Below are 26,120 nucleotides of genomic sequence, written 5' to 3'. Positions count from 1 at the left end.
CATGACACACAGATTAAACTTCATCAATATATTAATTTCACAACATTTGAGCAATCAAGTTTAATTATCATGTTTATCTGTAGTGAATGCAAACTTTTGAAGGACCCTGATACTTTGGGCATTCCCTAGCAGGTCAACAGAATCTATCATGCTACATGAAAAAATTTCTCAAATACCACTTGGTATAATATAACCTTTTAAAATATTTGTTTTGTACTTACATCCAACATGTTTGCTTAAACTGTATCAAGACAATCTGGCTACAGCAATTTCACCAAAGACCCCACCCCCAAGAGAAATAAAATAAGGCACTCTGTTATGAATAAATCTTTTAATTCTTAACCAAGTAAGCTAGAGAAGGGTACCTGTCAATAATTCCAAGATGATATAGCTAAAAGATTATGAGTATAATACTTGTAAATTACTTGTAAATTAAAATAATACTTGTAAATTACAAAAACATCTAAAATTTATCAGGCTTTCAAAGGAACTGATAATTTATATAAGATAGTATGTTTCAAAATATACAGAAAACACAACTAGCATCAATTGTTTTTTTGATAAAAAATGTAAATGTTTATTTTCACCAAATTTCAGGGACAATTCAATCTATGTTCTGTAGACCAAATAACCTTACAAAACCTCATTTATTTACTGAGTTAATAAACACAATCTCTAAGATTTTATTCAACTGTATACAAATCATGGAAATTACATAGTACTAGGTACTACTCTTATACTGTCACTATTAACCTGGTTTTTACTTGTCTTTTCTTTCCAACTAAGTATCCTGAAGCTGAGTGATTACATGTTCTACTTCTAAATAGCCAGCACAGTTCACTGCTCATCAGAAATGCCCTGTTTGCTGAGTTTCAAGGCATCAGAGATTGTGTAGTTATGGCAAAGTAACAAGTAGAACTATAGCATATTTTTTTCTATCTTCTCTTTGTATATGAAAAGCCCTAATAAGCAGCTTCAATACTTATTAAACACCAATGTCAATATAAAACTGTCACTTACCCAAGCTTACTAAGATATGGTAATACTCCACTTGAACTGAGGTAATGTGTAACCATCCCACTGCCTGGAGATAAACTTGTTCTAATATAAGGTTTAACATAGAGACCAGCTTCAACAGCTTTTTTAGCCAAAAGACCTGCAAAGTCAACAAACAATGATGTATTTATTAATAGGAGTGTTTTCTCTTTTGTTTTAGAGTAGGAAGCAAGAAAGAATTTAATTAGCAGATTAGACTCAAATTCTATTTGGAGTAAAAACCCAAACAAATTCATATTTATTGTCACTACTTTGTTCATTTTATTCTACTGACTTGCTCATTTAAAACAAATGATAAGTTATAATAGATATACTAGCTGTTATATTGTAAATTATTAAGCTATGGGTTGACACCACAGTATCATGCACACAAACAAAAATAAAAGGATATACACATATAAGAGGTATGAGTAAATAAAATCTTTTGTTGTTTTAACAAGTGGGGATTAAATCTGGGGACACTTTATTACTAAGCTATGTCCCCAGCTTTTTAAAAAGTTATTAATTTCGAGATAGGGTCTTGCTAAGTTGTTGAGGCTGGCTTCAATCATGCAATCCTCTTGCCACCTCCTGAATTGCTGGGATTACAGGCATGTGCTACTGCCTCCACCTAAAATGAACCTTTTTTTGTTATTGCTTTTTGTCTTTAGTATTGGAGACTGAACCCAGGAATGTTTTACACTAAGCTACATCCCCAACCCTTTTTATTTTTTATTGTGAGACAAGGTCTTACTAAGTTGCTGAGGGTCTCATTATATTGCTGAGAATGGCCTTGAACTTGGATTCTTCTGCCTCAGCCTTCCAAATTGCAGGCATTAGTTTTGTGCCACCATACCCAGCTAAATGAGCCATGTTTAAATACTGTCATCATAATAAATTCAGCATAATTTAATATTTACTCTACATGGTTTTATACAACTAAAGAACTGTTCTAATGTATATACAAATTGATTTCATTTACAATCCTTGTCAATAATCTTTTACTTCCTTTATAACTCTCAATGGAATCCTCCTTACTGGGATAATAAAATTCTTGTAGAAAACCAAGAAACACCAATTATACTTCTAAATTAACTGAAGAAACAGACCTATGACTACAACTAATAGATATGTAAGTTATAATTTTAAAAAAATTACCTTTCTATAATAAAACAAAATTAACAGTATAAATCAAACTCAGGCTCCTTAGGACCTAATTAAGATCTGAGAAACTCTCAATATCAAACAGAGACTGATATCCATGACTACAACAGAAAAACAAAAAACAATTTTAGGACAAGAAAACATGGTTATAAACCACAACCTACCTGCAGCAAGCATGACAGATGGATTGCAATTATTGGTACAACTGATTACTGCAGCAATAACCACTGATCCATGAGACAGCTTATATTCACTTCCTTCATAATGAATAGAGATGGTATCATTTTGTTTTTCAGCTGCAATTTGGAAGCCTTTAAATCCAACCTATATGGATTTGCACATAAATATAAGCTAAACATAATGGATTTGTATAGAAAAAAAGATTGGCAGAAAGTACAGACACTTGACATCTGATGATTTAACATTCAAAGTTCTATTTATAACTGATGCTGAGAGTCCATAACATTCAGTAGTTATAATTCAGCTGAAGTGTGATTTGAATAATCAGGATACAAATTTGGTGGTTTTTATAAGCAAAAACTGAGCTTGGATTGTAGCTCAGTGGTAGAGCACTTGTGTAGCATGTGTGAGGCACTGGATGTGACTCTTAGCACTGCATATAAATAAACAAATTAAATAAAAAGGTCCAAGGAAGAACTAAAGAAATTTTTAAAAATTAAATCAAAAATTAAAAAAACTTATCTACTAAACGAATCCATCCAACTACCCAGAACCCAGATTTTTTTTTTTTTTTTAAACTGGGGATTGAGCCCAGGGGCATTTAACCATTGAGCCACATCCCCAGTCCTTTTTTTTGTATTTTATTTAGAGACTGGGTCTCAATAAGTTGCTTAGGGCTTGCTAAATTGCTGAGGCTGGCTTTGAACTTGTAATCCTCCTACCTCAGCCTCCTCAGCCGCTGGGATTACAGGCATTCACCACCACACCAGCCAAAATCCAGATCTTAATTGGCTTTGTTTTTGTCTATTCATTCTTTCTTACAGTAATTCTCAAGAAATGGTACAAATTCTTTCTATTCTGAAGATCTGCTCTAAAATGACCCTGTGTATGAGTGCAAGAGATGAAACAAGATTGGCTGTGAGCCAGTAATTGTTGAAGGTGGGTGACACATACACAGTAACTCATTACACTATTTTATTTCTGTATAAGTTTAACATTTTCCAAATAAAAAGTGAAGAAATCATAAAGAGAAAGGCTCTGAAGCTGGCCACAGTGCTCCATACCTGTAATCCCAGCTATTTGGTAGGATGGGGCAGGAGGATCCCAAGTTTGAGGCCAGTTTTAGCAACTGAGACCCTGTCTCTGTCTCAATATAAAATATAAAAAGACTGGGGGATGTAGCTCAGTGGCAGACCATCCCTAGGTTTGATCCCCAGTACCATAAAAAGGAAAGAAGAAAAAAAAGAGTCTCTGAAAAGAAAACCAACTCATAGTTCTTGTAATAGAACAGAGAAAACCAGACTAACACCATGATTCTCAGAAAATACAACCCCCCCCAAAAGCCAAAGGAATCAATTGTTATTCAGTTATATTTTATCAGATTTTATGTGAGTAATGACACAGTATAGTGATGTTATCCTAGTCTGGGAATTCACAAAATTCTTGAACAGTACAGTTTAATAAACTTTCTCTGATGATGTACATATTCAGTATCTGTGCAGTTCAAGCCAAGAGCCACAGCCACATGCAGCTATTTAGCACTTGAAATGAGACTATTATGACTAACTTAAAATTTAATTTAAATAGACAGCCTCTGATCCTCACAGTAGAACGAGGAATAAGCTCACCAAATAACTGACCTGCACAATGGACAGAAAGAAAAATAGAGTGCTGCTGATATAGGCCATAATATATATATAACAAATATAGCAGAAGAGTGATTTTATGGATCAATCCCATAAACTTGTTGGTTCTTCACTGCTTAGCACAAAGCATGTTGATGGATATAACAACAATTAAGTAATTTACCTTTTCATTTAAGCAAGCTTGAAAATCACTTTTCATGTCTGTCACAGCAACTCTATCCTGAGGTCTTTTTGGACCACTGACAGATGGAACTATTGAATTCAGATTAATCTGGATCACCTTGGAAAACAAAAGAGGAAGAGAAGGAATTAGGAGACGAAATCCTAAGTACAGATTCCAATTCAAGCATTACTTTCTGTTGAGAGCCACAGCCAAAGGGGCCCCAGCAAACTTCCAACTGCCAACTGATTGGCTCCTCTGCGGTGATGCTCATTGGGCTGTTTCCCCGCCCTTTCAGACCACAGAGCTGCTCATTGGGGGACTTTTTTTTGGCTCTGCCCACTCGACCCAGCCAATCAGCCTCAAGAGCAGGAGGAGTGGGGGAGGTAGAGAGGCTTGTGGGAAGCCGGTGGAGGCAGTTGGGCTCTGAGGATTTTCCTGAGGAGCTGTGTGGTTTGGTGTGTGTGTTCTAAAAATAAAGTGGTTTCTTTTGACAAGTGGCTCCTGAATTGTGCCCAGCCAGACTGCGGCAACTTTCTGAAGCAGAATGAGTACATTCACATTCATTTATCATTTAACATAATTTGCTTTAGTGGTGAAACACTCTCCTAGAAATAAAGACTTTAAGACAAACTTTTTAAAATTTATGAAACATAACTTGATAAGATTAAGCAGATCAGTGCAAATCAAACTCCCACAACACCAAATTATGTAATCTACATGAAATCTGTGGGTCTTCTAATGTTTTCTCTCCTCAAACAAACACTGTTGTAACATATGCCTGATGATAAAGTAGAAGCCCATGCCAGCTATCCCATACTGCCTCAGAACTCTAAATTCACACTTGGTTTGTTCTGAGATCATGGAGGTAGGTAATGCTTATTAACACATTTCTCCTCTATCAGCTTCCATGAGGTAAAATTTGTCAATAAAGGGTGCTATAGGAATACACAGCAGAGAAGAGGGTTTTCTCCACCTGGTTTCAAAGGGTCTTTTATTCTTTGGTTAAAAAATCATTATTGGGGTTAGGTGTGGTAGTGCACACCTATAAACTCAGCAATTCAGGAGGCTGTGGCAGGAGGTTTACAAGTTTGAGGCCAGCCTCAGCAACTTAATGAGGCCCTATCTCAAAATAAAAAATAAAAGAGCTAGAACTATAGGTCAGTGGTAAAATTCCCTGGGTTAAATACCTAATATCAGTGTATAAGGCAAGTACTCTACCACTGAGCCACAGCAACAGCCCCTGGTCAGTTTTTTTAATTGCTATATTTTTTCCATTTTATTCTACCGTCCCAAGTTTTCCATTTAATTTTTCTTATTCTTTCCATTTTTTTTTTTTTTAATGTGGACGAAACACTAGATTCAACATAGGTCAAAAAAATCAGAAAATAATCAGAGAAGTTAACACAAATTCAATTCCAATGTATTCTACATTAGCCTTCAAGAAAATTTACTAGCCCAGTGTGGTGGCACACGCCTGTAATCTCAGCAGCTTGGGAGGCTGAGGAAGGAGGATCGTGAGTTCAAAGCCAGCCTCAGCAATGGTGAGTTGCTTAGTAACTCAGTAAGACCCTGTCTCTAAATAAAAATTTTTAAAAAGAGCCAGGGATATGGCTTAGTGGTTGAGTTCCTCTAAGTTCAATCCCAGCACCCCGTCCCTTCACCCCACAAAAGAATATTTACTATGCCAAGCACTATTCTAGAAGCTGAGAAAACAAGACCAAAGTTCCTGTCCTTGTGGAGCTTATTTATTTGTATTCTAATGGAAAGCCCTACAAAGAAGTATATATATTAAGAGTTCATATTGGGTGGGGACATGCTAAGATAAATAAAGCTAAGAAAATGGATTTTCCTGTTTAAAAAAATAAATAAAAGCTTAACAGTCAACAAAATGCTTGATAACACCAACTCTTCAGAGATCCTCAATACACTCTATTTTTATTTTGAGTTACTAGATTGAGCCTAGGACCTCACTTATGCTAGGCATAAGTGAGCTACCACTGAGCTACAATCCCAGTCTCCTTAATTCACTCTTTAGAAATAAATTTTAATAAGTTTTATTTCTGAATATGAATTCTATGTATTTAAACAGATGATACTTGCTTAGATTGTAAGACAGCTTTAAAACTAACATTTAGGACCATATAACAATGTTCCTCTATAACAAAGGAATAGTCGGTCATAAACCAGCAATAGAAAATCTACGGAAAATTATTAAAATTCTATGAGCTAGACATCATATTTTAGAGATTAGGTAACAGAGACAAAAAGGCTAAATAAATTGTCCATGGTTGTTCAGCTAATAAGTTTTAGAGCTAGGACCTGAACCCAAGTGGCCAGGTACCATAATTTATGCTTCTAATAATGACTGGGTGAGTTATCTGCATATACCTGGGAATATTCAGGTTCTGAAGAATTCTGGTCATTTTGAAACAACTTCACAGCTTTAAGGTACATCTCCATTGACTTGAGTTTAGCTTTGTCAAAACCTAAAAGGAAGAAACAAGAACAAAATCTAGTAAGGAAATCAAATCTTAAAGAGTAAGGATGTGAAATTCGAATGGAAAGCAAGAAACAAACACAGTGTAATACTTCTCTTGTTCTTACCTCTGAGAAGCCACATTTGAGAAAGCCCAGATTATATGAAGATACCACAGAGGTACATGTAGGCACATCTGAAAGCTCTAGCTTAGTCCCCAGCACACAACCATTCATTGTTAGATGTGTGAGAAAACAGGCCTTCAGGACTCTAGGCCCTAGCTTTCAAATCTCATAGTTCAAGCCCCAGATATGAAGCAGAGAAAAGCTCTCTCACTATGCCCTGTCTGAATGACTGATCTACTGAAACTGTAAGGCAATAAATGATTATTGTTAGTTTAAGCAACTGAATTTTAGGGCAATTTGCTATACACAACAAAATATGACTAACATCTTAATTCAGATTAATATAAAGTAATGAGGCACCTCTAATCATTTCTCTCTTGAAGTTCTTCTACCAACCAAATTCCAGATATGAGAAAGTTTTGCATTTTACAGGGTACATTCCTGCTAAGATATCATATGATTTGTCATTCACTTTGCCATTTGATTCACTCAGGTATAATAATGTGCCCTCAAACTCAAGAATATAGTGTATATCCCCCTCTAATCAAACATATCTTCGATTAAAGATAAGTAGCTCAGCAATAATTTCCTCATAAAAGGAAAAATAAGAAGAGATCTACTTTTTAAAGAATAGAAGCCTTATGAAATATCAATACATTCTGGTTGTGAATAGTCAAGAGATTTGGAATCTGTAACTCTATGTGTTGCTTTTGGCAAAACTGGTGCTTCCTATTCTCTGGAAAGAACTCTGCCCCAAATGCTTGTCTGGTGGCTCTTCTACTCTGCCTACAGAATGAAATATCTGTGAACATGCTCAAGCCTGGCTTCCATTAAAGTGAAATCTCTGATCCCTGTGGAATCCATTATCATGGGGGAAACATGAGAATTAGTGGTTTGAATAATTCCTTTAAGTTGCTGTCAATGGATCACGGGGGCTAGTTTTTAAGGACGGAACACTCTTTATAGACATATGATACAGTTAAAAAAACCACTGTTTCAAGACGATTTCAGAAATATTAAATACAAAATATTAAATATAAATATTATCAGAAAGATACAGTGGAAATCTAACATGTTCATTCTTATATACTCTTACCTGTATGTTCTAAATGTTTTAATGTCACATTGTCAACAGGGAAAAAGCTGAGGATAGCACCATATTCTGGACACATGTTGGCTATTGTAGTTCGATCTACGATAGATAACTGTGAAACTCCACTTCCAAAAAACTCAACAAACTTTCCAGCTACTCCTACTTGCCTGAGGTGCTATAAAAAGGAATACAAACACAAAAAATCAGAAATGGCAAGATTAGCAAGGATTTCCTGAAAACTATAAAATCTAATACTTAACCAATACTATTGATATTGAAAGAACCAGATCCCTTGATGTTCATATGAAACATAAACTCATTCTGGTTTTTAGGTATTTTAAGATTTAATTGGACCATTAATTAAAAAATGGTCCAATATCAGCCGGGCATGGAGGCACAAACTTGTAATCCCAGCGACTCAGGAGGCTGAGGCAGGAGGATCTTGAATCCAAAGCCAGTCTCAACAACTTAGTGAGGCCCCGAGCAACTCAGCAAGATCCTGTCTCCAAATAAAAAATACAAAAAAGGGCTGGGGGATGTGGCTCAGTGGTTAAGCAGGCCTGGATTCACTCCTCAGTACCCCAAAAAACCAATGCCATTGTTAGTCACAGTCAAAGGGCTTAAAACTCAAGACGGCTACAATTCACATGTTAAATGCCTTTGAAATCTGGATATAACATGGACTCTAATGTATATGCCTGTTGAGCCTTTATTCTTTCCTTTTTATGTGGTACTTGGTATTGAATCCAGGGCATCACACATACTAGGCAAACCTTCTACACTTAGCTACTTCTCCAGACATTTTTTATTTTGAGTCAGGGTCTTGCAAAGTTGCCCAGGCTGATCTTATTTTTAAAGAGAGAGAGAGAGAGAGAGAGAGAGAGAGAGAGAGAGAGAGAGAGAGAGAGAGAGAGAGAATTTTAATATTTATTTTTTAGTTTTCAGCGGACACAACATCTTTGTTTGTATGTGGTGCTGAGGATCAAATCCAGGCCACACGCATGCCAGGCGAGCACGCTACCACTTGAGCCACATCCCCAGCCCTGCCCAGGGTGATCTTGAACTTCAGATCTTTCTACTTCAGCCTCCCAAAAAGCTGAAATTACGGGCGTAAGTGTTTTTTTCTTTTATAGCAGCACAAAAAATAAAGGTGCTTCTTGCCACTGAAGGCACCTTAGATTTAATAAAATAATGATTGTATATTTAGGTTAAAATTATACACTAGCTACAAAAATTCTTTGAATTACAACTACTGATCCAAATATTCCATTTTGATAGGATTTAACATGTGGTTTCAAACTTAATTCCTTCTAAAATCTTCTTCATTAGTACCAAGTAAGCAAAACTATTCTTTTCAAAATTGTAAAGTGATCTCAGGCTGGCAGGGAAACAAGGTCTAGGGAGGTGACTAAGACTGAAACAATCTTCAACCTATGAATGTTAAATCCTAACATTTAACAGGCACTCAAGATCACTTAATCCACATGCTTTTTTAATAGACATAGAAACTTGCTGGGCACAGTAGCAAAAGCCAGTAATCCCAGTGACTTGGGAGGCTGAGGCAGCAGAATTGCAGATTCAAGGCCAGGCTCAACAACTTAGCAAGACCCTTTCTCAAAATAAAAAATAAAAATGGCTGGGAGAGCCAGGGTTGTGGCTCAGTGGTAGAGCACTTGCCTAGCATGTGGAAGGCACTGGGTTCAATCCTCAGCACCGCATAAAAATAAATAAATAAAAATAACGGTATTGTGTGTCCATAAACAACGACAACAACAACAACAACAACAACAAAAAAGAACAGCCAGAGTTCCCTCCCTTGGAGCTCTTCCTGTATGGTGGGAGCCTTTAAAAACAAAACAAAACAAAACAAAACAAAAACCTCCCTCAAAGAAAGATGTTCCTCTGTATTCATTGTTATATGTCTAAGTGAAATACTGATAAGAGAGAGATACTAAGGCAAATGCTATCTTTGTCAAATTAATTAGGTATCACAATATGTATTTTAGAAAATAGATGATTAATTCTATAAAGATCATGAATAAAACAGAACCTAAAAAGAGAAATAACATTTAATAACTGTAAACATACACAGATTAAATAGATTAAATTTAAATTTTACATTAAATTTACATTTTTTGATGTATTGTATAGAAACTGTTTCTCTGAGCTTTTAAAATATTGGATGCATGATGCTTAAGAGTTTTAGTAAATAAGAAGTTGTAATTCTTCTACCTAAATTTCTAGTTTTCACTAACTTATTAAGTCCCATTTTTTAAAAGTGATTACACCTGGAAAATGTTCCACATAAAATTCTAATATGGATCCCAGCTTAACAAATTCTATATAATACATCAAAAAATGTATATCAAAAAATTAAAGTAGATTAAATTTCTTTAACAATAAGCTAAAATGTCAAACACACAGATAATAATATTGTTAAGGAAAAAAACAGCCAGAGGATGGTCTAAAAACAACATTAATTTTCAAGATATCTGAAGAATTAATTTCTCTAAAAGTAAGATTTTCCTTTTTTCTTTTAGGAATAATCCTTCAATTCTCAATTTAACATCTTGATCTTTGGTACCCTACACTGAATCAATCATTTCCTTAAGATGCCAATTTTTTTTTTTCCTAATTAGAGAAGAAGGATCAATACCAAATGTTGAGAGGAAGCCATTATCATCTCCTCACCCTGTGGAGCTTCCTGAAAGTCTTCAATAATTTAACCAGAAATGCTAAGAAGCTGGGATCCATATTAGAATTTTATGTGGAACATTTTCCAGGTGTAATCACTTTTAAAAAATGGGACTTAATAAGTTAGTGAAAACTAGAAATTTAGGTAGAAGAATTACAACTTCTTATTTACTAAAACTCTTAAGCATCATGCATCTAATATTTTAAAAGCTCAAAGAAACAGTTTCTTAGTAACCAGTTTCTTTGGTTACTAAGAATTGAACCCAGGGGCACTTTACCACAGAGCTACATCTCCAGTCTTTTTGTTTTTTATTTTGAGACATATTATTGTTAAATTGCTGAGGCTGGCCTCAAACTTAGTATTCTTTTGCCTCAGCCTCCTGAGAGGGTGGAATTACAGGACTATATCACCAGCCCAGTAACAGGACTTATTTTTGAAAACATTACCTAGTAAAGTAATGGTTTCTGAAGGGCAAATAATTCAATTAAATATTAAGGGGATACAGACAGACTTTTCCTAAATATGATATTTTAAAAATTCATGTAGTCAAGAAGTATTTAATTGAGGCAATAATTAATAATGGTTGAGAGCATGGACTGGAGAACGATTGCCTGGATCAGAATTCTTGTTCTACTACTTAACCCTTTTGGCCTTAGGAACCTTTGTTAAGTGAGCTTCATGTGTCTTAGTTTTCTCAAATTAAGATGATATAACAGTACCTATCTCAACAACTAGTAGATGAAGAAAGGAAGAAAGGGGAGGAAAAGGGAGGGTGAATATGATTAAGTATGATAATATGCATGTATGAAATGTCACAATGAAACCCATTAATCTGTATCATTAATGAGTTAATCTTTATAATAAAAATAGTATTTATTTAAAATAAAAACATTTATTTCCAGGTCTTATAATGAGGACTAAATGAGATAGTATGTCAAATAAATAATAACTCTATTTTTTGTACTTACTACTACAGATTAAGTGTTACATGTCTGCTTTTATTACTATAATGACAACTACCATGATGTGGCTAATAATGTAAAATCTAAGGTTAGAGGGATTAACCAAAATCTCTGCTCTTGTGGGACTCCTCCACTTATGAAAAAATAAAGTCCCCTAAGTCATAAAGATGCTACATACAACTCTAACTTACCTTTGTAATGCCAAGAACAACATCTATGGATGTAACAAAAGGGTTGGATGATCCAGTTAACTCACATCCAACCACCTCTGGTAAAGTAAGAGAAACAGGCAAACCAAGCATAACAGCTTCTGTTTCAATGCCTCCAACTCCTAGTGATAAGAATAGGTTTATTAGTAGAGTATATTTAAAGATGAAGTTTGCTCTGTAACATTTAAATCTCCATGTGTTTCACAAGCTTGACTTACATAGTACTTTACAGAACACTGCTACACTGCTGTTACTGTGGACTTGAACCTTTGACCGTCTCAAAAAAATGACTCCATGCATGTGGTTTAAAGAAGTGATGTTTTTGCCTTTATATTAAATTTAATATTTAGTATTTATGCTATGCACACTGTACTATGCTCAAGGCACAGATATGAATACAACTCATACCATCCCGTCAATGTTAAGAAAAGCAATCTAATGAAAAAGAAAAAAAATCAACCATTGTAACACCCTATAAAAGAATAAGTACAGAGTAGGGCATTCTTAACTCAGTGAGAGGAGTTAAGGCTTTCAGGAAACAATAGAGCTCAATCTTAAAGTAAGATTTAATAGTAGCCATATTTCAGCAATAAAAGAGGTGGTCACCAAAGTCATTAGGTATGGAACAGCACAACCCATTCAGGGTAATAAATAACTAGTCTCAAAACATAAAATAAACAGCTGGGTATGGTGGCACACATCTGTAATCCCAGCAGTTTGGGAGGCTGGGGCAGGAGGATCATGAGTTCAAAGTCAGCCTCAGCAAAAAAGCAAGGTGCTAAGAAGCTCAGTGAAACCCCGTCTCTAAATAAAATAACAAAATAGGGCTGGGGATGTGGTTCAGTGGTCGAGTGACCTTGGTACCCCAAAAATAAATAAAATAAATAGTCTCTAAGATGGGTGCAGGTGAATGGTCAAAAGGGCAACAGGTTGTGAAGGGCTTGAATAAAATGCCATTAAGGAATCTAGATTTATAAAGGCAACCAGGAGAAGCTGCTGAAGAACTTTAAATAAGGATTAACAAGTCTAGCTACATCAACACTGCCACACTGCCCCTTCACCTCCTCATCATCATCACTGCAATTACTTCCCAAATGGTAGTACTGTGCTGGCCCTGTGCAAATTTTTCACAAATCCTCTTTTTACCACACAATTGATAAACTCCCTGAATTTAGACGTTTTTGTTGTTGCTGCTGCTATAATTGATATTTAAAAAAAAAAAAAGAGCCTCAAGCTATGAAGACCAGCCATTTTTTCTTTGATAATGTTACTAACAGCTCTTCCCAAAAGGAAATTAAATGTATTTGGTAATTTACTTACCCCACCCAAGAATCCCCAAACCATTCACCATGGTTATATGAGAATCTGTGCCAACTACACTGTCTGGGAAAAGGAGATCCTTTTCTTCAAATACCACTCTCGACAAATATTCTAAGTTTACTTGATGAGCCATTCCAGTTCCAGGAGGGATGACAGCCACATTCTTAAAAACTCTTGAACTCCACTATGTTTTGTTTAGATTCAAGAAATACAAATATTAGTATATCATATGAGCTTATATTCATAATCAAGATATAAATAGATACTAAAATATGCTCACCAATATACAACAAGGCCAATTCAAAGTTTACAGTACATATTTAAAAAAATGCAAAATCTGAACCTAAACACATTCATTTTGTAAATTATTAAAACCAAATTAAGTCAAAGAAAATGTTCAAATAATCCAGATATGTAGTAGTATTTAACTGTGTTCCAAAGATTTTAGGGAAAAGAGTTTGGGAAGGCCCAAGGTATATACAAGGAATCCCAAGCCAGTGCTCCATCTTCTTTTTAATATACTGGGGTATCCAACAGGATTTTACAATTTTATTGTTTTGGTAGGAACAAAACAGTTCTAGTATCATAAAAATCTTTTAAAACCACTAGTCCACATATAAAAATTGTACTTATCAATATTTTACAAATGTCAACACAAAAACTTCTTCAAATCATTTATACCTTGAAAAACTGAAGCCTCTCTCGATTTCTGCCAAATTCTACTTCTTGATTTTTAAATACTGTTTCAGGTCTAAAAGCAAGAAAAGCTGGTATTAGGTGCATATATTATAAGAAAGACTTACTTTGTTTCTAAGTCTTTATTCTTATGCATACTTATGCAAACATTAAAAATTACCCATGGAAGAACCATTTACTAGACTTCTCAAAATTTCTTTTCAACAAAGTTCTGCTTTACCTAACATACTAGACAGCTATAGAAAGGAGTCAAGTGTTTAAAACTGTACTTAAAATACATTATTATGAGAGACTTGTCTAGATCATAATAAAAATAAAACAGTAATTACTGTTGGGTTTTCCAATAAAAACAGAAGGGTAGTAAGGGTAGTAGCTTACTCAACAATAAACAAACATTCTCACCTACCTGGCTCTTGTGCCAGTTAAATGGTGAGATAAATGTTGATAATGACAACACCTGAACATCATTTCATAGTTTAAAATAGAGCTTTCAGAAAAAACCTTTTATTCATCTCATCCAAAATGAAAGGCTCTATTCTTCAGTAGCAATTTAATGTACATGTATTATAAATATAGTTTACACAAGTTATTTAAACTAAAAGACAAAAAAAATTACCTCTGAGTAATTGCAGTAATGTTTAGCAAAGTATTTTTATCTAATAGATTTTTTAAAAGATTTCAAGCTGCTTTGCTTATTTTGATCATCAGCTGCTAATTGTTAACTAGAATACCAATATAATTTAAAGTATACATGTCCTCCAGGATCCAGATGATAAAGAGTTGTTTAATTGTCAACTTTTTTTTTTTTTAACATGTTTTTTTTTTAAGTTACAGTTGGGCACAATACCCTTACTCCATTTGTTTATTTTTATGTGGTACTGAGGATCGAACCCAGCACCTCGCACATGCTAGGTGAACTCTCTACTGTTAAGCCACAACCCCAGCCCCATAATTGTCAACTTTTTTTTTTTGCAAGATTATTTTAATAATTCATGGCTGAGTGATCACTTGAAACTACACTACATCTTAAGATATTTCTTAGGACCTCGGGGAACACAGCTTTCTAGGGCTACTCCAAGTATTTCACCTTTCCACAGCACTATGGAACAAAGTGCCATAAAAACATTGATTAGCTCGTAACCTCAATTCAAACTGAGAAGTGGTTTCAAGTGCTAAATGTTAAATTCTCACCTTTACCCTTCAATTTCTTAGTTGAACCTATAATTAATACTTCACTGATGCATAAAAAAACACAAAAGAGTTACTATTTCCACACACCCAGCCACTACTATATAATACTTTGCAATTTAGAGTCAAAATTGAGGGAAAATGATACACCTGGTTAGATTTTTAGTAAGGTCTGGGGATATAGCTCAGTAGCAGAATGCTTGCCTAATATGCATCAGAGCCTGGGTTCAATCCCTGGCACCAACAAAACAAACAAAAAACCCAATGATTTTGAATCAATAAATCTTCCTTTTCAGAAAGTTAACTTCTATATATGTAGCATTAATCTTTTTTTTTTTTTTAAGTTGTAGATGGATACACTACCTTTTTATTTATTTTTATGAAGTGCTGAAGATCAAACCCAGGGCCTCACATGGGCTAGGCAAGTGCTCTACCCCTGAGCCACACGCCAGCCCGGCATTAATCTTAAAAGTCAACATGATCTTAACAATCAGGGCAAGTAAGTAGCAGGAATAAAGAGTGATTACATAAAACTACTATAATTTCATAGGGAAGGACTCATAGATTATGGTGACTTCTTAGGAAGAGCACATGAAATCACTATAACCTGAGGCTTTATAAAAATGTTGAACCCAAAATTTTTGAACTGGATAGAACTTGAAGAATCCAATTCAGGGGCAAACAAACTAATATATTATTTGGCACTTAAAATATGTGTGAGTGGGCATTTTTCTTAGTTATTCCAAATGTTTTTTTTTTTTAAACAGGAAGTATAATTTTTTACTAAATTAAAAAAATTCTGATAGCCTATTAATAATGGGATAAACAGTAGAACTCTCTTAAAACTAAGAATAAAAATTTGGAAACTTTTTAGTACATAAAAATTCAACTCAAAGAACTTCTTATTTTGAAAAGTTATTAGGAAACTAACTAAATCCTAAGAACAGGATTCTTTTCTAGGCATGTTTACTACTTTCAATGATACCATACAGGAAAATATTTCCCTAAAAGAGCTCATTAGGTTTATAACATATGTGATAATAGTCATATTCTAATATAAAACTCTGGATGCAGCATGAAAAAAAAAACCCTGAAATCCTCTGTGTGTGTGTGTGGGGGGGGAGCTAAATATAGAGGATTCATAAAAAAGATACGAATGATGAATGAACATATCAATGGTACAAATTCATTAATATAAGAAATTCAGTTTAAAATGAGATCCCATATTCTATCTACATTAGTCAGAAAAGTGATACATAGGGCTGGGGATATAGCTCAGTGGTAGAGCATTTCCCTATCTAATTTCTAGCACTCGAACGTGCACACACAGACACACAAATTCATGGCTAAATGGCTGAATCTGATTTTTCTTTTTGGTACTGGTGATTGAACCCAGGGATGCTTAACCACTGAGCCACATTCCCAGCCCTTTTTTATATTTTATTTAGAGACAGGGTCTAAGTTGCTTTTGGCCCTGACTAAATTGCTCAATTTGGCTTCAAATTTGTGACCTCCTGTCTCAGCCTCCTGAGGAGTCACTTCCTGGGTTGAGGATATAGCTCAGTAGTAGAATGCTTGTATACTGTAGGACCCTAGGTTCAATCCCGAGGACAGGAAAAAAAAAATTTTTTGATGGGGTGGGGGGTGAGGGATGAGGGTTACTCAGGATTGGACCCAGGGGCACTTAATCACTGAGCCATATCCCCAGCCCTTTTTTATATTTTATTTAGAGACACGGTCTATGTTGCTTTAGGCCCTCACTAAATTGTTAAGTCGGCTTCAAACTTGTGACCTCCTGTCTCAACCTCCTGAGCCAGTGGGATGACAGGCATGGGCCACCACACCTGGCTTTTATTTTTTATTTTGAGACAGGGTCTTGCTAAGTTATCAAGGGTCTTACAAAATTATTTAAACTCCTTGAACTTGCGATCCTCCTGCCTCAGCCTCCCTAGTCACTGGGATTACAGGAATGCACTACCACACCCAGCTAAAGACTAACAATTTAATTTAAACTTTGCTTCTTTCAGTACAATAGAAATGAAATACAGCACATAAATGCAGACACAATATAACAGCAATTGGGTGGGAAAATAAAAGTGATTTCCTTAACTGAAAAATATCTAGCACTAAAAATATTAACAATATTTATTATTGTTAATAAAAATTAACTGGCAGTAATAAATATTAACAAAAACATTCTCATACTCAGGCACTGGTTGCAAATGAAAAGGACATAGGATGGGTGTATTCTCAATCTGTGAAGAAAATGTTCCTGAGTTTCGGCCTAGTTCTCCAGAATCGCAGGATCCTCGGCAGGTAGTCTGGCCTCTGCAGGGAAGCTTCTTAGGCTGCACTTTAAGTGGAGAAAGCTTTCCTATTTTCTGTAGGTCACCACCTCCAGGATTTGGCGCATTCTGTATTGCACTATTATCCACAAAAGGAAACAAAACCATTTAGAAGTAACAGAAATTTAGCTCTTCAAAAAGTGCATGCTATCTAAAGTAAATGAATGATGTTTGAAGGCTAACACTTATTGTTTAACTCAAGTGTTAAAAGTAAATTTCAGATAAATTGTTTTCATTTATAATTTATATTTATGGAGATAAAAACTAATTCTAAGTGCCCCATATAGTCATTTTTATATATACCAATTTAAATAACTTGCTAGCAAGTGCCAATTTAGTTCTTTTTAACAACTGAGAAGCACAGAGCCAATAGTTTTAATAATAGTGTAAAAACTCTCATGGGTTATAACAAATTGCAGTATTATACTGCTACTGCAAGGAATGTAAAAGACTAATGCATGAGAACAGAAATATGGTTTCTTGTTTGCCCTTGATCAAAGGAGCCTTAAAAATATTATATTATGTAAATATTCCACTTATTTCAGTGGAAAGAAAGAGCTTTAGTAAGCTCAATGCTTTTAAATCACCAATTAAAGACAAATCTTTACATTCTCTCTGAAAGGTAAATAGGTTAAAAAACAAAAAGTGAAAACTTAATTCAGACGTTCAGTCAAAAAAAAGATGGTTGCAAGCTTGTATATTTTTTATCAAATATGGCAGCAAAAATACACAAACATGAAAATAGTTCTAAACTATGAGTACAGAAAATTTCACCAATTCATAAACTTTCCACAAATTTTCCTTTAATATACTAGTCAATACTAAATGGAGCATGCTTTACTCTGGCATAAATTGCTTTCCCAGATATTTTATACTTCCACAAAACTTGCTGACTGTCTTTATAAATATCTGTATTAAAGTACCATTTACTGAAGTCAATTTGTAAAGAATGGTCAACTGTGAGATCTGTCGGACAGGCAGGATGGACTTTTTTAGGATCACCTCCAAGAGTTTTCACTGCCTCCCTCATAGCAGCAAAATCCACCATTGCCGGTATTCCACTTAAAAAAAAAAAAAAAAAAAAAAAAAAAAGAAGAATGATCAAATTACAATTCTAATTTTTTTAAATAAAATGTTTAATAATAATTAACATGTACTTATTTTTATTTTTAAAAAGTATCCTTTATTAGTATTTATTTTTGAAAATACACTCATTATCCAATTTAGCTGTCCCCTGGTTTAATGAGAATTAACATTATTATCTGAGAACTTGAGTGCTTAGGGACAAAAGAGGCAAAAATAAGAGATGATTTTTGGAGGTGCCTGTGGAATTCTTTTCTTCCTCCAATTTTTTTGACAGCCCCTCCCTTTTCCCTAGCTCTAGCCCCTTTGTCCTGTGGTTCCCTCTTATAATCTCAAAGCTATCCACAATAACTGCCCCCCCCATAACTTTTGCTTATATTCATCCATCCATAATATCCAGGCAACTATGTAACAAGCATGTACTAAATGCCTTCACTGTAATAGATATCATAAGAATGAGGTCAAATAATAGTTTTGGCTCTTAAAGAATTAATAGGGAAGATAAAGCAATGATTACAGAATAGAAGCATATGTGAGGTAACATAGATCAGACTTAGGTGGGTGGGCAAAGGGGATGTTCTAGCAAAATCCTAGGCCCCTTTGAAATTTAGCTCCAGGTACATTATTCCAATAAACAATTCTTGGCGCACCTCAGACCATGCAAGGTCTTTCAGGCTAAAGACATCAGATTTTATTCTTTTTTTTTTTTTTAAAGAGAGAGTGAGAGAGGAGAGTGAGAGAGAGAGAATTTTTAATATTTATTTTTTAGTTCTCGGCGGACACAACATCTTTGTTGGTATGTGGTGCTGAGGATCGAACCCGGGCCGCACACATGCCAGGCGAGCGCCCTACCGCTTGAGCCACATCCCCAGCCCCGACATCAGATTTTATTCTAAGTGTGATGGAAATCAAGTGGTACCTGGAGGAATGACATAACCTGATTAACATTTTTAATGAAGTCACTCCATATACCATGTAAAGAACCAACTATAGGCTGCAAGTGTGGGGGCAAGTATACCAGGTAAGAGACTACAGTACTAGTAGTCCAGGTAAAAGAAAATGGGGCTAGAACCAGGATAATAGTGATGGAGAAGTAGAAAATATTTGGACACAGAATATATTTTAAAGGTAGCAATGACAGAATTTGCTGACAAGACTGGTGATAGGGTGCAAGGAGGGAGAGGAATCAGAGCTAATCCTAGATTAGAAGCCTAAAAAAACTGGGTGTCTATGGTAGCATTTACTACGAGAGAGAAGACGTAGAAAGGGATAGGTGATATGAACAGTCAAGGAATCAAGTTCTGGATATGTTAAGTTTGAGAAACCCACTAGCTACATAGAGATGACAAGCAGGTAGTTAAGGAAAAGCAGTTTTGGAATAAATGGCATGAGAAATATGTGCCTGATTTTTATTACATGGCTTCAGCATGGAAGGGGAAACTTTTATAAACTTCATAATTAAAAATAAATCCATACATCAGGAAATCTGAATTTTAAAAGGGAACATTCTAAAAATTCATTCACATAAAATGAACCAGTGACTCACGTAAAATCTTGAAGAAGAACACGGGCAGGGAAAAAGGGCACTTCAACAATGTTTTGTTTGGTCTTCCAGTCTAAAATGTTCATAACATCTTCCTTTTTCATTAAAAAGCCATCACAATTTCGTACAGCAGCTTCCAACAGAACCCGTATTGAGTAAGGCAGAACATCTGATTCAAGAGAAAATATTACTATTAATAAGAGAACAATCATATGTATATAATGTAAAAATTACAACAGCAAAAAGATAGACATTAATGCAATGTTTTCTCAATTTAAAAATTCACTTTTTAGTCTAACAAACACAGAATCTAATATCATTCATGTTAACTATGACTTTCCTATGCATAACCCCAAGGTCCAAGGCCATGAAAAAGCAAAGTCAAAAATTTTCATATAAGACTTGCATTGATTTGGGCATATCACACTATAATCATGACAAATAAAAACTTCCTCTTCAGGAAAGACAAGAAAAAAAAAATGAAAAGCACCAAATATAGATTCAATACCTATTGCAGAAAAAAAAAAGTCTGAAAGTTTATAATAAATTTAAAATACTTCAAATCAAAAGCAGTCCAAGTTTAAAAGTAAATCAGGATGCCGGGTGAGAAAAAAATCATTTTATGAAAACTTTCATTCACTCTTGATTACCAGTCTAAGGATATAATAGAGAATTCAGTATTGTTAAATTTTCAATCATATTAAATTCTCACATCAGATTTGGCCACACAATTAGAATTTAAATGTGAATGAATGTGAGTGGTTGAAAATATCATGGCTGTCCACACAATAGATTATCCTACAGCTGTTTAAAGGATTGATCTCCAGAATACACTATTAAGAGAAAATGTGGGGCAAAATTGTGTTTATAACACATTCTACCTATCCTTACAAAAGGTTAAAAAATATAGATATGTGTAATATATACATATACACACATATATATGTATACACATTATAACATACACTAAATATACAATTTGAAAATATTTACTACTGCCAGGATTACACCTGTAATCCCAGTTATGCAGAAGGACCTCAAGTTTGAGGCCAGCATACACAACATAGTGAGACCCTGTCTCAAAAAATCAAAGGGGCCAAGGATGTAGCTCAGTGGTAGAGTGCCCCTGGGTTCAATCCTCAGTACAGAAAAAAAAAAATTACTATAGAAAAATAATTTTTAAAAAACATATATACATATGTATATTGATATATATGTGTGCCATATATATATAATATATACATGTTGAGCATCCTTAATTCAAAAATCTGAAATTCAAAATGCTTCAAAATTTTTTTTATTTTCCTCCATTGATAAAGTCTATGAAAATATTCCAAAATCTCCAAAACTCCAACATTGAAAAACACTTCTGGTCCCAAATGTTTTGGTATGAGTAAATGATAGACAAGTTTAAAGTCAGAGAAGTTAAGGAAAAAACATAACAAAACTCTGAGCTTGAAGCATAGCTCAGTGGCAAAGTAAATGCCTAGCAAGTGTGAGCCCTAAATTCAATTCCTAGCACTAATATATAAATACATAAATAAAAACTCTTGTAGGCCGTGGTGGCTCACACCTGTAACCCCAGCAATGCAGGAGGAGGCTAAGGCAGGAGTACTGAAGTTTGAAGTCAGTCTCAGCAATTTAGTGAGACCCTCAGCAACTTATAATGAGACCTATCTCAAAATAAAAAGGACTAGGGATATAGCTCAATGATAAAAGCACCCCTAGGTTCAATCCCCAGTACCAAATAAACAAACAAATATCCATACATTTTAATGAGAAATGTATGAATTCATAATTTATTTTTCTCTTTCTAAATGTTTTCCTAACTCTATTCACAGAAAACACCTAGGACAAAGACAACACAATAGTAATGAATTCCTAGTACCTTAGCCTGTTATTTCTAAAAACTATTTCTCATTTTTAAAACAGTTCCTTAGAAAAATGGCTGATTCTATCTGGAGAAGAAAATGTACAAACCGAGCCTGGAACATCTTGTGTTGGAAATAAAAGACTAATAGGGATACTAATGGATCAATTTGATTTAAAATGAATAATGACTGCTATTCACTGAAACATATCAACTATATAAATAGGCCTTGGTTTATAATGACTCTCAAAAAACACTCTTCCATCAATCACCAATGGAAATTGCTAAGGCATAAACTCATTATTCTGAAAACTGATAAAGGGGACAAAAAAAAAAAATCAATCATTAATCTTGTCTCCTCTGATTTCAAGTAACTAAGAGTTAAAAAAGAAAGTTCTCCATTTAGAGAGTTACAGCTAATAAATGCAGAAGGAATAATATAATTAGAAAATACACCACAAACAACACCTAATAAAATATCAGATCTAGGGGCTGGGGCTGTGGCTCAGTAATAGAGTCCTCGCCTAGCATGGATGAGGCCCTGGGTTCAATCCTCAGCACCACATAAATGTAAAATATAGATACTGTCTCTACCTAAAACTTAAGAATAAACATTAAAAAAAATCAGATCTATATAATGATCATAAAGCTAAAATCATTAGGTTATATGCAGATGGCAGTGGAACTTATAATGGACAGATCAAGCTGATAACACCTATTTCTCTTAGCATCACCCATTATATTTCCTCCTGATGAAGCAGAAAATACAAGTGGCACTAGGAAGTATTATTACAAAACTAAGTACTGTCAATAAATAAGCCCACATATAATCAAATCTCTAGCTTCAACTTCCAGTTAATAAGAAATACGGGGTGGGGGCGGGTGTTGTGGCTCAGAGGTTGAGTGCTCCCCTAGCATGTGTGAGGCACTGGGTTCAATCCTCAGAACCACATAAAAATACTGTGTCCACCTATTTAAAAAAAGTAAGAAATATGGGAGAGAGTAGAACAGAAAAATGAAACTACAAAGCGGCAATCTGCCACATCAAGAACATGGTATATTCTACAGGAAATAATGTGGCTTCTTCAACAAAAAGTAGTAAAGAAAAGGGGGAAAAGAGGACTATTACAAACTAAAAAGACTTTAGAGACATAGCAATCAAGTGTTATGTGTGGACACTATTTGGACACTGTCTGCACAAACCAAATGTTTTTGATACCAGGAATCGAACCCAGGGGTGCTTAACTGCTGAGCCACATTCCCAGCCCCTTCTTTTTTTTTTTTTTTTTTAAGCAGGTGGGTGCTGCCCCGCTGTTGCCCTGCCCTTCTTTTATTCTTTAATTTTCAGTGGATACAACATCTTTGTTTGTATGTGGTGCTGAGGATCGAACCCAGGCCGCACGCATGCCAGGCAAGCGCACTACCGCTTGAGCCACATCCCCAGCCCAAGCAGCCCCTTCTTTTTTTTAATATTTTATTTTGAGACAGAATCTCCTTAAATTGCTTAGAGCTTCTCTAAGTTGCTGAGGCCGGCTTTAAACCCATGATCCTCCTACCTCAATTACAATTTGATTTGTGCAAGCCACCATGCCCGGCTTGCACAAACCAAATGTAAAAATATATTAAGACAACCAGAGAAAAGTTCTTGCTTACTAGATTTAGATTATATTAAGAAATTACTTAATCTTGTTATGTATGATAATGACGATTTATTTTTTCAATGCATATCAGATATGCATACTGACAAATATTTATAGGTTAAGAAAACGGCATAATATTTGAAAAAAAAATTGGGTGAAATGTTGATACCTGGCTGATAAATACATGGTGGGTTACTAATGAGTCTCTCCTTGTTTTTTTTCCCCATTAAGAAAAAATTTATTGCCAGTGCAGTGGCATACACCTGTAATCCCAGCAACTTGGAGCTGAGACTGTTCGAGGCCAGCCTCAGCAACTTAGCAATGTCCTGTCTCAAAATTTAAAAAAGGGCTGGGAATGTAGCTCAAGGTAAGGCACTCCTGGGTTCAATCTCCAGTACCAAAAAACCAGAAAATATTTGACTATTCTGCTATGTTTTAACATTACGTGCACAAATCAGACATGGTTAACAGTTCTTAGGAAGTTATCGAGCTATTAAAAAATTCAGACCATAAATAAGTAAACAAAGTAAATACAAACAGTAGCAGGTCTTATAAGGGAAGTGAGTAGGATTCAGTAATAGAAGATAGTAGAGGGGATTTTACCCAATACCAACATTCCTCACTACAATGCTACATTTGTTACAAGTGATGAACCTGTATGAATATATCAGTGACCAAAACCCACGGTTTATATTAGGGTTCACACTTAAGTGTTATATCTCCCTGCTTTTATGTTTGAAAATATTCTTACACATAAATGAAAGACTATTAAAGTTGCAATTGATGAGAAAAATAAAACTACAGAATCAGAAATTAGATGCAAAGCCTGTATTTGCTATTTACTACATAGAAGTGATCTTTAGAAAATGACTAAGTTGATGCATTTTCTCAAATTGGGAATGCTACCTACTTAACAGAGATGTGAAGAACTATCTTTCTTACCTCATCTATTTACTTAGCCACATACCTACCTACCCATCCATCCATCCATTTTTTGTGGTACTGGGGAATAATCCCAGGGCACTCTACTACTGAGCCACATTTAAGTCTCACTAAGTTGCCAAGGCTGGACATGAACTTGCTATCCTCCTGCCTTAGCCTCCTGAGTTGCTGGAATTACAGGTGTATCGGTTAGCTGCACCCAGCTAACAGATCTAATATGTACAAAATACCCAAATTATGACAAACAGTAAGCACTTAACAAATATTAATTTTGATCCTTTTCTCAAATCAGAAATAGTAATATCCCTCAAAACAGAGGGAATTAGAGGGGAAAATATTTTTAATAAAACATTCTGAGAAAATAAGAAAAATATTATCAAAGAAATTAATACATGATTAACTTTTTAATTTGGTTAATTATACTGAGTCTCAGGAATATTTTTCTTTATATGGCATACACCTGTAATCCCAAACCTGGGAGGCTGAGGCAAGAGAATGGCAAGCTCCTGGCCAGCCTTAGCAACTTAGTGAGATCCTGTTTGAAAATCTTAAAAAGGGTGTGGGGTAGAGATGTAGCTCAGTAGTAGAGCACCTCAGGGTACAATCCCTAGCACCACAAAAAAGAAAGTATTTTACAGAAAGCATGTCATCAGATTTCTAGTTTAACATGGCAAATTATCACTACTTTCTTCTGAAACCCACTAAGTAGTTACAGCAATGTTGTAAACACACAAGAACAAAAAGGAAAAAGCAAAACCAACACAATTTTGGAAAACAAAGTACATGGATGAGTGGTAACAGAATAAGCAGAACAGAGAAAGCTGTAACTTAAATATCTACATGGGGACAGGCAATCCAAAACAAAGACTAGGTATCTGGATTGCCTAAGCTTTCTTAGGGAAGTTAGAATACAATGAAGCAATGCCTTTAAAATTCCAATAGAAAACAATTTCCAGACCAGAAATTTACACACTGGCAAACTACTAAATAATCAGGTAAGGTCTCAAAAATCTACTTCCCAGGCAACCCTTCTAAGGAAACTTCTGGAGGATATGCTCTATAAAACAAAACAGTAAACAAAATTAGAAAAATCATGAAATCTAGGAAAAAGTCTCCAACATAGGACCAAGAGCAAAGACTCTTTAAAGACCCAATTGCTGTGCAAATCACAGTGTAATCAGTTTCAAATGGAGCAAAAGATAAAAAAGTCCAGAGGTGATGCTGCCAATAAAACAGAAAAAAAAAAATGATCGATTTCCTGATTATAACCAACAGGAGTTCAGTTCTCTTGAACAATTTGGAAATAAATTATTGATAAGAATACTAAAAACTAAGCAAACAAAAAAGATCATTAATTACAGGGAAAATACAAAATTGTATGAGAAATGTGCAACAGTGACTACATGGACTGGCTGAAAATTATTTACAGTGATAATAAATTACAATGAGATGCATGAATATATGTAGAAGTATCAAATCCTCATTTTCCATAGCAGAAATTCACTAAAATCTGAAATAGAAAAATAAAAGAATTAGCAGCAAAACCAAAGACGGACTGCTATTTTGGGCATAATCTTTGTGAGGGTTTTAAATTATATTATTTGAAGATTAAAAAGCAATTACCAAATAGTGCTATATGAGAAAAATGAACCACAAATGTTAACTAGACACTTTTTCACAAATTTGTCTAATTTCAAAATCACGACAGAGACTTATTGCAAGGAAAGATGCAACCAAACAAAATT

The 26,120-nt window shown here is 34.8% G+C and overlaps 1 protein-coding gene across 2 annotated transcripts in view; it reads right to left on the bottom strand.

Moving 5' to 3' along the window:
• The window catches only part of IREB2 (iron responsive element binding protein 2), a 54,355-nt gene that overhangs the window by 12,893 nt on the left and 15,342 nt on the right, over nt 1-26,120 (bottom strand). For both annotated transcript variants that reach the window (XM_081291279.1, XM_081291280.1), the window contains exons 3-13: nt 19,927-20,092; nt 18,221-18,358; nt 17,158-17,376; nt 13,750-13,819; nt 13,069-13,252; nt 11,731-11,870; nt 7,886-8,057; nt 6,577-6,674; nt 4,189-4,305; nt 2,364-2,523; nt 1,021-1,156 (exon numbers count right to left, since the gene is read on the bottom strand). In XM_081291279.1, coding sequence (XP_081147405.1) covers nt 1,021-1,156; nt 2,364-2,523; nt 4,189-4,305; nt 6,577-6,674; nt 7,886-8,057; nt 11,731-11,870; nt 13,069-13,252; nt 13,750-13,819; nt 17,158-17,376; nt 18,221-18,358; nt 19,927-20,092 — 1,600 coding nt within the window. The remainder of the gene's footprint in view (nt 1-1,020; nt 1,157-2,363; nt 2,524-4,188; nt 4,306-6,576; nt 6,675-7,885; nt 8,058-11,730; nt 11,871-13,068; nt 13,253-13,749; nt 13,820-17,157; nt 17,377-18,220; nt 18,359-19,926; nt 20,093-26,120) is intronic.

Source organism: Spermophilus citellus, assembly GCF_964194105.1.
Source record: "Spermophilus citellus genome assembly, chromosome: 4".
NCBI lineage: Eukaryota > Metazoa > Chordata > Mammalia > Rodentia > Sciuridae > Spermophilus > Spermophilus citellus.
The sequence above is the reverse complement of the archived record's forward strand: the minus strand, read 5'-3'. Positions and strand labels throughout refer to the sequence as shown.